Genomic DNA, 13,436 nt, shown 5'->3' on the forward strand with positions numbered 1-13,436 from the left:
TCTCTTTACCTAGTAAGGATGTGGCAGCTGTGCATCCTCCCCCTGCCCAGTGAAGGCTGGCGGAAATCTGCTTTTGTGGAGGCTAGATCTTTGATGAGTCTTAGTTGGTTTTATAACGTCATATCAGAGAGGCAAATTACCATGTTTATATCTTAGGTAGAGGGTTAGAGAAGCAAAAAAGCAAAACTGTCCTTATTGGAAACACGGCTGGGATTCCGTAGAAGGCAGAGAAGGATAAACGGATTGCGAAACCTCGGAGGGTGCTTTTGATAGCTGGAATGCTGACAGAGCACCAGGCTGCTGACGGATAACCTCTAGCCTGACGTTATCCTGACGGGAGCCGCTGGCTTTCTGCCTGAGCCCCTGGCCACAGAGGGCACAAGTGGCAGCTTCACAAAGAGTAAGGAAAATAGTTTGGCTTGGTGCTTTCACGCTGTAGGATTTATTAGTCCTTTTTAACACTGAGTAGCTGTCACTTACGAAAGCGAGCTTTATAGTTTTACTGTACATAGTGAACATAAGAAAACGTTACCATAAACTCCTGCTCTTGATTAGCGCAGTCCAGCATGATAGAATATGAAATCCAGTTGGGAATGAATGAGCCTGTTGTTCCCCCCCCCCAGCCCCCCTCCAACACGTGTTGATAGTGCCATTCTTCCCTTCTCTTGCATGTCCTGGGATTCGTTTAGTTCCCAGAAAGCTGACCAGTTAATGTTGTACATCAAACAAACGTCCCAGTACACAACAAAACCAGACCTCTGTTATTGTATTTCCAACACAAATTATGTAGTGCTTAAAAAGGAATTCTTGCTTAATGTATTGGGCTATCTCATACATTTGATATTGATATCAGGGGCTTTGAGAGCACTCCGAGGAATGTAAAATGTACTGAGGATATTTTTGCATCTAAGAGTTGGAAAGGTACCTGTCAGTAGAGAATTAAAGGCCATGCTAAGGACTTTGAAAGCATGCTGGAACAAAAGGTAATAAATCCCTGCGAGGCCCAGATTTTATCAAAAGTAGACAGCATGTCCCTAAATAAGAAAAGGTGATCGGTAAGATGAGTATTTTGTTGACACTTGCTCCCAAGCTTTCTTGTGCTTTAATTCCTGATGTAGCACTGGCTGTCCAGAGGACTGCGTTTAACTGTTTATCTGCTTGTCTAATGGGATAACAGTGTCTAAAAGAACATGGTGGTGGGGAAGCTATGTCAGCCTTGCTCCATTTTGCTGCAGTGAGTCTTAAACAAGAGTTTGCTGTAAGCAGCTGATCTATGAGCATAAAGAAAGGAAGTACCTGCAGGCAGCTCCAGCTGTAGTCTATATTTTTAGAGGTGAGGACTGATACCAAAATGTTGCTATTCCTTGTTTTGGAAAACCGAAAATTGCGCTATTTGGGAATAACAGGAAGCATGTCTACACTGGGGTAAACACTTGAAACAGTCTGTGTTTAGCAAAATTGTAACAACCTAAGTATCTTCCTGTATTTGGGGGCAGATGACCGATCCCGTATGCAAACTGCAGGCTGCATATTTCATTCTTCTATTAAGTGTCTGGGTTTATGGAAAAAAACACATAGATGCAATCATCTAGCTACGTGCCTCAATGCAATTCAGCTTTGAAGGCCCTGTTCACAGCTGTGTTCTCCAAATAGCTCTAATATCCCTTTTGGATAATCCTCACCTTTCTGTTCTGCCTTTCCTAGCTTTTTCCCTGCTGGGATTTACTAAGCTAAATGGAACATGGAGAACTGCTTATAAAATACTCGCTTTTCATATCTAATTCTAACTACGATAAAGCTATATGTTTCTTTTTTATCTTGCTCTAAAGAGGAAAGGTAAGCACATGCTTGTTGTTTTGGAGAAATATCATTTGATATGGTTTATCCTGTCACTGACCTACCTCCAGTTTATAAAGAATATCACCTAAGCATTAGGGTCAGTTGCTCATTTATCTGACAGACATTCTAGATTTGGCCTTCTATGACTATATGATCTGTTTAAGTAATTTCTACTGGAAAAAAATAGCATCTACACTTAAGTATTTGAGGTAGAGTTTTAGCATGTCAGAGAAGCTCCAGCCAACTGATGAACTGTAGACAAATACAGCTCTCAGCTCTCTGTCAGATATATAACACAACACAGCACAGCCATCTTTACAAAATGAGGAAGAAAATGTCTTCTCAGGGTCACTTGGAGATAACTGACTGAAACTAGCATCCATGTGGAATAGATGGAAGTATTTGCTGGGAAGAGGGAATAATGCTGAGATATCAGAAATATCAGAAAGGCTGATTATCTTCAAAACTTGAGGATGGCATTGAATGTAGGTTTAAGACTCTCTTGTTCTGTTTGCTAATATGGTATATAGCACCTGCTTTACGGCAAGTGATAATCTTTAATGCAGTTTTTACTGTTTATATTTATTATGCTTTATTATTATGCAAACTATTACTTATAAACAATTTTAAGGTTACCGCCATGAGTCGTAAACTGATTTTCTAGCTGACTGTTGGGCAAAACGTTTCAAAAGTGCTCGCATGAATACCTAAGAGCCTGTGTAAGTCGTGTTGAGACTACAAAACTCCCCAGGCAGAAATCAAGGAAGGATGCAAACTTCTAAGCAGGCTACTGAGAAACTATAAGGTCTCACTTCAGTCCAGTGAAATACCTTAACTGATAATTCTCCTTATCCACTCTTTTTTTCTAATCTTACAATCTCTTTTCTGTTGTTTATCTTGTTCTTAGTGTCTCTGCATATGGAGGTTATTTCCTGAAAGAAATCTGGAGTCAAATTGGCATGTTTTGCATTTTCTTTTCTATTCGACTGCGTAGTGACTCCTTTCTCTTTTTTGCTGATCTAAGTGTTGCTTTGCCCCCTTATCAAACCATCAAAAATTATTTCAAGTTGCTGATAACCACCCTATTACTGCCCTTGCATTTGTTATCCTCTGTTTCTTCATAACCTGTCTTCTCAGAGTTTCTAGGAAGACTAGTTCTCCCTCCTTCCTTTCCAGAGGACTATTCCAAATCGCTACAGCATTTGCCTCCCACTCCTCCAGTGAGCTTTTCTTACTTATGTACTGATTTAAACGCTGTGCTGCCTTGGTTTCTATGTATACAATAGCAACTATGTGATCTTCCTTGAACTCATCAACACAAAACCAGAATATTTTGTAGGAAAGCGGATAAAGTATCTACATATATAATATGTAATAATATATTAAGATGCAGCACTGTGACTTCGTATTTTATCTTATTGTTTGTATCATGGGTTTTCTCTGCAAAACCTATAGTCATTTCTCCCTGGGCCTTAGAGTAGAGCTGCAAACTTCTCATGCTCTCCATACTGGGCAGGTCCAAATCAGCCAGAATATTACATGAAATCATCAAAATCTAAATCATTTAAACACTTTTTGAAAGGTGTCTATAAGTGTTGTCTTTGAATCCTTTTTGCCCCCCATTCATTGCCTAATATGGGCTTTCACTGTCACAGTGCCAATAGTGGAATGCACTTAGACTTCTATGCCCAACTGAGCCCTTAGTATCTCATAATGGAGATAACTTCAGCGTGGGTGGGGAGCTGCTTACCAGGTGAGATGTTCATGGCATGTGAGGGGCTCCTCTCTTTCTCCAAGGCACGTGATGACTGTCCACAACGCTGAAACATGAGGAAGAAGATTCTAATAAGCAGGACAATTCTTGTAGTTATCCCCTACTCTTAACAGTTCTCTTAAATTCCTATTTTGCTATAATTACTTTAATTTTTAAAGAAAGGAACAAAGGGTGTACAGGAGGATGTTACAGATTTAATCACTTGTATTTTCATATATGTGAACTTGCATAGTTGCCAGACTTTCTTTTATCTAAAACCAAACTATTCACATTCCTTTTTGTGCCTAAAGGCAACTCTAAACTGTGCTTTCTATGTTGTAGTTAAGGATTTCTGCAGCAGGAGAAAATTGCTGAGGTACAAGTAGTTCAGTCTGCTTTTGCTCTTGGCAATAAACATTGTCCTAAGACCCAAAATAAGTCAGACCTGCCTTGCTCCACTTTACTGCGGGACTAGACAAATGAGGTAGACATGGCTTGTGTTTGTATAATTCCTTACACGGTGATTGTATAAAGGAAGTAAAAGCAGTGATGAAGAACACAGTCCTCACCTAAGTGAAGAGCTGTTAGTTCCTGTGGTTTTCATGCAGTTGCTCATCTCTTTATGCCCTTTTAATGGCAACCCCACCACCTTTACTTAACAATATAAGAGTGACCAAGCATTAAATGCTGAAGATGAGCTTAAAGAAAAATTCTGAACTTCAAGTGTTTGCAGAATTAATTTTGGGTTGTCTTTCCTCTCTTATAGTTGAGCTATGCTGCTAATTTCTGTCCTGTTTCCTCTGCTTGGAGACATGAACAATATGTCCTTAGTTTCCTGTCTCCTTCCACCTGTCTGTCTTTTTGGGCAATGGAAACAGACTGTAAATTATAACTTTTCAGTGATTTAATATTTTTTTCTTAGTTGCTTCATGACTGTTCTGCTGGTCAGTGTACACAAAACTTCATTTTTCAAGCAGCACCTATAGATCCTTCCAGTTCAATGCAATCTAGTCCTGTTAGGCACAGAAAAAACATATTTAATCTTTAGCTTCCATGCAAAATTTAAAAGAAAGGGTGTTCAAAGGTGGCTAGATTTCCCACTGAACTGATAGTTTGGCTAGGGCTACAGATGAAGTTTGTTTAATCCTTTTCGAAAAGTGATTTGTGAGGTAGACAGGCAGGCATAAGGCAGTAGCCTGACTTGGCAGGGATGTGTGTAGGAAGCGGGAGGGAGGGGGCATTGTCTTCCTAGCCAAGCTCTGAGCCTTAAACCACTTCTAACCTTGCTTCCAAGGCAGTTAGCAAATCCCACCTATCCTGTGTTCTGAGGAAGGCTAAGACAATGGATTTCTCATCAAGCCTGTAATGGTAATAGGACAGCGCCCAGGGCTTGGAGCGTCTGAAGGAAGAGTTCAGGAGTTGGAACTCAGACACCTCTAATGTGGTGTAGGCAAAGAAAAAGTGTTTTGACAAATTCCTTGTCTGTAAAATGTTTCTCACTCTGCATGCCTAGTGCAATGGATAGTTGTTCCTGGTAACACTTAGAGGTGTGTAAATTAACCATGATAAAAAGCAACAGAAATAAAACTTCAGTGCTTTTGTAGCCTTCAGATTCCTCCCTCTTGACTGTAATGCATTATTAGAGAATGTTCCTGGTGTAGTTTGATGGCTGCTGTCAATCAAGATGGTTATGGCTAACTAACTGCTTGAATTACAGTTACTTCGGAAAGCCTAACTGACAGTATTGTATGTCTTCCGTTCCTTAAGATCCAACAAGATTATTCACTAGTGGCAGAGTTCAAAGGTAAATTTAGGTGTCTGTGGGAATTTGTAAGCAAAGGAGCAGGGTTCTGAGGCACAGTGGTAGAGATATGCAAAACTCTCCTGAAAACTTTACCAAAACTGGTTTTTGAAACAGGTTTTATACCATTTAAAAGTGCTGCAGGTACCTCAGTTCTTAAAAGCTGGTATTTTGGAGCCACCTCCTGACTGTTTAATAATACTACACTGCAAGACTAATTTATGTGTTGTGGTGCTAGCTAAGCATCAGAATACCACCAATTTATCACTTTGTAATGTTGTCGCCCTTTTTAAATAGTGATAATGCTTTCCTTCAGAGTTTTATAGACTGTGAGCCCTCAGTCTGTGGTGGACAGGTACTTATCACTGCCTCAGACAGGCTAGTCTGTTCTAAGACATCTACCTCCCCGGATGGTTTTCAGCCCTCCACAGATTTTGTCTGCTGGAGAAGGTGCCACTTGAGTGGAAGTAGAGCTCCTCTCTGTGGACACTTGCCAGAAGCCTGCCTGTGCTTGATAGGGAGAAACAACTGGCTAAGAGAGATTCAGGGCTTCTGATTTAGAAAGACACTTTGAAGCAAATCTCTTCTGTAGCAGGTATGATCTATTTTGGTAACATGGCAGCTATTGTTTTTTATTATTTAGACACTAACCTCTTAGGAGTTGAGCTGAGAATCCAAGGTGTAAATGTGGTGACGCTTTCAATTCTCTCCACAGACAGTACTACTGGTATGATGAGCGGGGAAAGAAGATCAAGTGCACTGCTCCTCAGTATGTTGACTTCGTCATGAGTTCGGTGCAGAAACTAGTGACGGATGAGGATGTCTTTCCAACAAAATATGGTATGTTTACCTTTGGAGAGGTTCTTTCTATCAGTCTTTGCAGATGCTGAAAATAAGGTGAAAGTTGGCATTAGGTGCATCATTAATGCCAGAGAAAGCTCTCACATTTTTTTTGAAAGGAGAGTTTAAGCTAGATGCATTCTTGCAGTAGGACTTACACTGTTGGCATATGAACTGGGGTGAAAGTCTTGTGATCCTCTCTCCCTTTTGCTGATGTTTCATCATCAGTATGTCTTTTTCTCCAAACACTTTGAGATCTTCTAGGAAAAACTCTATATTCAGAGAGGACAAAGATTTGAAAACCATCAGCATGTGTGTGTGTTTAACATAGTTTACTACTAATACAATTTAACCTTGTTGTTGTTCTACCCTTTCCTTTAGAGCCCCAGTGCACTGGGCGGGGGAACATAAATTGTACTGCCAGGAATGTGGCTTGGTTTCTTTTCCCAACCTTGTCTCGTCTCACAGACTGTTTAGACTCTTCCTTCCCCTCCAAAGATTAAATAAGAGCTTGCTTTTTAAGAACTGAAAAGCAACAGAAGAATGCAATTTTAGCTCAAACTTGTAGCCTAACAAGTTTGCTATGTGCAGTGCCTTTGGTTAAGGGAATAAAGTAGGTACCTGTGGAAAAGAAGCTACCATTGTAGCTGGGCTTAATCGGGCTTAAAAACAGCTAGCTTGAGTCCCTTCAATAGATAACTGGAGAACTAGGTACATACAATATAATAAATATTCAGCTGGTATTTTTGTAAGCATCTGGATCTGCAAAGAGGCAGCGCTGCGCCTTGTAAGCCAGCTGCAGTGGACTTTTTTTTTTTTTTAGGCATATACTTTATAATTTGCTTGTTCAAGGACAATAAGGGTCTTTTGTATAACTGCTTGTCAATGTGGCCAAGGTGTACTAAAGACCAGTCACACAGTTCCTGTTGTGCATCACAGCACAGGATAGTGGCTTTTGCTTTTCTGCTTGCCTCAGTTTTGTTTTCAGTGTCACCAAACAGTCCAATACTGGCCATAGTGCTGCTTCAGCATGTACAATTTGGACTGCACCTGACTGAATGCACCCAGCAGATTTTCAGATTTGCTCAGTATTTCCTTCTTTTCCCACTTGATAGAATTTCAGCAATGAGATGAAGCAAGTAGTTATATGAAGTTAGACTGACTGCTGAGCGCTACACCAAGCCTACATGCATTATTAGCTTCCATTTCACTATCTGTGATTTGGTTTCTCAAGTCTTTCTTTTTCTCTATGGGAAAAACCTGCCACTCCTGGACAAACTGCATAAAGACCCAGAAATACTCCTCATTGTTTTTATAGCCATTAACAAAAAGTGTTGTAGTTTTAAAGAATGATTACATTTGCCTCCTAATTTTTGAACCCTTAGGGTTTAAAAGATTAACTTTCAATGAAAATGCTTAAAACCTTAGATTCTTCCCCTGAAGTCTTGTAAAAAGAACAAGTTGAGAGGTGATGCAGGGCCCACAATTTGTCTGCTCTGCTAGATGGGCTAATTGCACTTACCTGCAGCTCAGCCAGAACGAATGCTGCTTCAGGGCTGACGGTGACCAGGTGCTCGGAGCTATCATGGTGTCTCTCTGTCTTCTTTCAGGCAAAGAATTCCCAAACTCATTTGAGTCCTTAGTGAAGAAGATCTGCAAGTACCTGTTCCATGTGCTGGCCCATATCTACTCCTCACACTTTAAGGAGACTTTGGCACTGGAGCTGCACGGACATTTAAACACGCTCTACACACACTTTATCCTATTCATCAGGGAATTCAACCTGGTGGACCCTAAAGAGACCACCATCATGGACGACCTCACGGAGGTCCTCTGCAGCAGCAGCGGGAGCAGCAGTAATGGGAGCGGCAATGGGAGCAGCAACAGCGCAGGAGCACAGAACCACGTGAAAGAGAGATGAGCCTTCCTACAGGATCAAAACTAACGTTAAAAACAATATTATATATTTTGTATGTATATGTTCAGATATACATACGGGCATACACAACAATGAAAGTTGAAAGAAATTATGCTGCCACCACAGGACGTGTAGTCGTAAGGGACTGTATGGAGCTTTGGTTTAATGCGCCAGCTGGCGAGAAGTTGCACCAATTTTATTTTATTTTCTGTCCACTCCTTTTACCTGTTCAGATGGATGATGAGTGCTGTTTTTAGAGAAGAGCCAAGCTTGAGAGTGGGGCCACTCTTGGTTTTTTTGTGTTGGTTTTTCTTTCTTTGGTCTTGAGTGCAAGCCCTCTGTCTTTCTAGGATGGTGGTCCTGCCATTTTAAAAATATCTATTATATTATAAGAAGTGACTTTTACTTTGAAGTGGCTTAAAATGCAGATTTGTTTGTTTGTTTTTGGGGGTGGGGGGTTGGTTTTTTTGGTTTGGTTTTACATAGACTGCCCCTCCCCATGCCAAAAACTCCTCAGTCAAGTGCATCTTGCCCTTTGCTAGCTTGGAATGGGAAGAAACTCCTGGCTTGACTAGAGTAGCAGTTAGGGGCTTGCTACAGGTTGAGCGTGGGTGTGATCCTCCGGTTGTCCCATCTACCTGGTCACAGCCTGTGAACATGCAAGAGGATCCACAAGTCTTTCTGCTTATTGCTCCTACCACGTATATACTCTCCTCTCTGCTTCCCCCTGCCCCGCCTCTTCTTTTTGCAGGCACACCTCTACGAACAAAAAGAATAAGATCACTGGAGTTTAAAACCCATGTGCAAGAGCCATCACCATTTGCTTCCCACTGAAAGGAGGCCCCAGGGGGGAGAAGGGTACATTGGAGTCAGTCCACCGCCTGTGCTAGAAAGATGGCTGTTGGCATAAAATTATATTGTTGGCTTATTTTAGTTCATCTGTTCTATAATAATAAAAACAAATCTATCAGCCATAAGCTTTGTTCTTGTGTTTGCAGCGTCAGAAGTCCCTTTTACCACTGAATGCGGTTTGCCCTACTTTCAACCAGCTTTGGAAACAGTTCTGTTTCTTCCACCTTGTAAACCAGCAGTTCTAATCAATTCCTTACCCTTTCTGGTAGTGCTAGGAGATGAACTCCTCCCCAGGTAACCTGCAGACTCAGAAGATAAGCAACACACAGATAGAAAAGCAAAGCAAGTTGCCTGTTTGTATCTACTTAATTCTCCATGTATCATGGGCTGCTGGGTATTTTGTGGCAGATACTGTATCAGTCTGGACAGTGATACTGCTCTTTCCTTCACATTTCCACTGATCTGTGGCAGTCAGGATTTCCAGCTGGGAAAATGCAAGATTTTGCTTGCAATTGTGTTTCTACAAAATCTGCTGCAAATAGTCTCTGAGAATTTTTTGTTACTGCTTTTGATAATTATCCTGTGGCACAGATCATTAATAACTGACCTGGCACAAATCCTAGAAGGTTTTCCTGAATGAGTTCTCCAACTGTGAGGTAAAAGTCAGTAGAAAGAGAGAGAAAAGGAGAGCAAGCACAAGAAGAATAAGAGGAAGAAAAGCACAGGCGCGAAAAAGCAAAAGCAAGTAAAAAAGAGGAAAAAAATGAGCAAAAAAAACAAGAAAGGAAAGAAAAAAGCACAAGCAGTTAAAAAGAGTGAGCAAAGAAAAACTGGGCAAACAAGCAAAAGGAGATAAGGGAGGAAAAAGGTGTAAGAGCAAGGGGAAAAAATAGGAAGAAGGCATGAGCATGAGAAAAAGGAGCAAAAATGCATGAGCACAGGGAAAAAAAAAAAAGTGAGGGAGAATGAGAAAGGGACCTCACCTTTGTGAGTCCAAATCTATCCACAGCTGTTTGTTTCCAGATTGTGGGTGTCTCATGCAATTGCAGGCAGACATCTACCTCTTGCTGACCTTATCATCTGGGTGCCATTAACATAGGCCATTCTGAGAGCCTCTCTTCCCCACCATGTCCTCCTGTGCTGCCTCCATGTTCAGACGTTCTCATTCATTCTTCTATTACAATTCCCCTATGCTAATGTCTGATGGGAAAAGGTTAGTCATTCTTTGATAAACCAATTGATCAGATCGATGCCATTTGTAAGGCCTCTGTGCTGCTTGCCATCTGACAATGAGAGCACACAGTGGAGTTCAATCATAAGACTAATATAAGAAAGTAATAGCAAGGGCAGTCACCCCAAAATAAGTTTCTTCTTATAATTTATTATCTACTTGTAAAAGTAGTCTGCTTCCTAATTCTAAAAGGCGATTCAGAAATATACTTAAGAAAGATTTTTTTGACTTGAACAAGATATAGTTCAAATCTCTCTAGAGAAAATGACTTAGCTAGAATGATGCTCAGGTTCAGATCACAACAGAGATAGATACCTGTATCAAACACTAGAATAAACTGTACTTTATCTTCCCCTAGAAGAACTGTCAGAGCCCAAGAGAATGACTGGGAATCCATCTTTTAATGCAAAGCACCAAACCTAATATTAATTCAACTACCACGAGAGCCGTAAAGTACCACATCACTACCTTTAGAGAAGCAAACCCTTGTTCATGGCAACCGTCCTAAGTCCATCTGCAGACATTTGTTGGTCCTGAAAGCACAGACACTTCATCTAACAGGATACTCTTTTTATATTTTACAACTGGTTAAGGAGAAAAATAAATAATAAATGCTATTGAACTGTAGCCCATCTTGTTGGTTTTAGCAGTGGGAATAAGGAAAACACTGAAATCAGCGCCAACACTATGATGTTCTTCTTGTCAGGGGTAAATACTACTATAAAGCTCACCCTCAAGGCATCCAAGCATATTTCAGAGGTTATTGAACTATGGTGTAGTAACACTAATGATCCAAGAGCTGCTAAGTCTTCAAACTGTCTGGGTGATGCCACTGTAGTCTGTCAGTGAAGTTCTACGCGTGCACAAGTTCCCCGACTAGCCAAGCTGTGCCCAAGTTCCCCTGCACCTAAAAGAGCAGCTTGATTGTTCTACCTCAAAAGAAATTCTCATATTGCTGGTTTAAATGTGTTTTGTAAATTGATTTAAGTAAGTGCTCTTAAACAGGGGCACCTACCTATGCTAACTCCACCCCCCCAGACACCCCCCCCCCCCAAAAAAAAACCCACACATGCATACACAGGCACATGCACACATGCACTCTTAAGCAAACCTGTTCTGCACTAAAGATCAGGCAGTACAGAGCCATTGTTTCAGGTCATCTAAAAAGAAAAGGAAAGAGGAAAAAAAAAAAAAAAGCCCACAAACACGCACCTGCCTCCTCACCTCCCCAAATAAAGTACTCTGTTAATTCCTGAATACATGAAGTGCAGTAGACATCTCTTCTGACCATCTAACCACTGTAAAGGGGGGGGGGGGGTGCTTGGTAAGTGCTAAGAAGCCTTAGAAAACTGCAATTAGCTATTCATACCAGCTCTGTAATACAGGAGTAGTGTCAAACTGTATACTTAGCCAGCACTGTCAAAATATTCCTGAGAAAAATTTCAAGCTTTTTCATGCTTATTTCTGGAACAGGTTGAGAGTAAAAGAGATGCTGGGTCAGGGGGAAAAGAAAGAGAGAGAGAAAAAAAAATCCTTTACCCTCTTCCTACACCACCTCACAAGTTGTCTCGGAGCCAGAAGGCCCCTCTCCTCTCACAGCCCTGACTCTTTGGAAAATGGCCTTCTCCCTCTGGGGATGCCAACTGGCAAAACATTTATTACAGGCAGAAATATCATGCTCAGCTAGTTTAACACACAACCCCTTCCACCTACACCCACCCCAGCCAAAACTATTCTTTTTCCTTTTTGAAAAGCACTGTCATACATGTTCATGTCACTAGCAATAAGTCTTTGATGCTGAAGTGTCCTTAAGAAGTCCAAGCAGAAATTCCTTTAAGTAAAGACAAGAGAAAAATAATTTCTTCAAATGACAGCTAGAATAAATACCAGCAGCAGGGTAAGCAAGGAACAAGGTCAACAGCTTCTTTCCATTACACTGGCTACCTCTGGCCTCCAGTAGGAATAAGACATCAGAACAGTGCCAACAAGCCTTTCACACAGAGAAACAGCCACCTTTAGCTTTGACCTCAAGGCAATAATGCTGCATAGAGATCACAGGACCAGCTTCATCCCAACCCTAAGAAAGCAGTGGGAGTGGCAAGATGTAAATCAAATTTGGTAACATCTACTTAACCCAGCAAAATCAGATATACATCCTTATTTCTTGCCTAAGAACTGCAGAAAGTTATATAATCAATCAAGTCTGAGGTACCACAAATGCCATTCTCTTTTTTATGTATAAACAACAACCTTTTATCTGAGAATTTTAAGAAAATTCACCTTGTTACAGAAAGCTTTCTTGAGGAGCGTATCTAAACACAGAGAGAGGGACTCCGGTTTTGAGGTATCGCCAGTTCTATCCAAATGTGTGCATACCAGGATGCTACTGGAACTGATCAGCAGCCTGAAGGTGGATGCTAGTGGGTAGTATCTCCTGGACATTATCAGAAGACTAAAAGACTGTCAAAGAAACAAGCGATACCATAAAAGAACAAGCCAACTTTATCAGAGCTCCTTAAGAATGCTGCTCTCATACAAAGCTGCACTTCATCCAAGACCTCACTCACATCTGTCATGTAACTTGTCTTGTCCAATCCATAGCTCACTATTTCAGCTGTTAACTGAAAGACTAAAATCCAGAAATACACTGCCATTATCTAAGCTGAGGACAGAGAAATAGGTTGTTGTTTTATGTCCAAACCTACTGAACAAATGGAAACAATGTTTACGCCTATAGCACAAATGGCTATGCTACACCATCTAAAGCTAGCTCTGTGCCTCAGGTACTGGCAGTAGTTGCAGCAGAGTTCAGTATGCCTAAATTATCCATGCTGTGGGGCAACACTAGCACTCACATACAAGCTCTGTACCTTAATATTTAAAGACAAATCTGGTATCTTTACATGGTGTGGCTGTATGCAGTATAGACAAATCCTGACATTCCACATGCGACTAAATGAAATAAAATGAGCAAGATAAAGCTGCCAAAAAACCGCTCATATACAGTGTGTTATTGGGACTCCATTCTTTCCATGAACAAAAGAACTGTTCTAGGTATAATGGCCAATATAAACAATAAGACCTTTCAAATAGAAGTTATCAGCCTAAACTCAGAAAACAGGCAACTGTCTTGGTCAAATGCTTGTCCAGCCCAGAGAACACAAGCTTTTTCTAGCAAAAAGTGGACTTACAGGATTGAACC

At 40.9% G+C, this 13,436-nt stretch overlaps 1 protein-coding gene across 4 annotated transcripts in view; it reads left to right on the forward strand.

Moving 5' to 3' along the window:
• Positions 1 to 9,128, forward strand: part of MOB2 (MOB kinase activator 2) — a 117,548-nt gene extending 108,420 nt beyond the window's left edge. For all 4 annotated transcript variants that reach the window (XM_026092769.2, XM_064513154.1, XM_026092768.2 and 1 more), the window contains exons 4-5: positions 6,109 to 6,233; positions 7,844 to 9,128. In XM_026092769.2, coding sequence (XP_025948554.1) covers positions 6,109 to 6,233; positions 7,844 to 8,154 — 436 coding nt within the window. In that variant the 3' untranslated portion in view covers positions 8,155 to 9,128. The remainder of the gene's footprint in view (positions 1 to 6,108; positions 6,234 to 7,843) is intronic.
• Positions 9,129 to 13,436: the final 4,308 nt, after the last annotated feature.

This window comes from Dromaius novaehollandiae, chromosome 5 (genome assembly GCF_036370855.1).
Source record: "Dromaius novaehollandiae isolate bDroNov1 chromosome 5, bDroNov1.hap1, whole genome shotgun sequence".
In the NCBI taxonomy this organism is placed as follows: Eukaryota; Metazoa; Chordata; class Aves; order Casuariiformes; family Dromaiidae; genus Dromaius; species Dromaius novaehollandiae.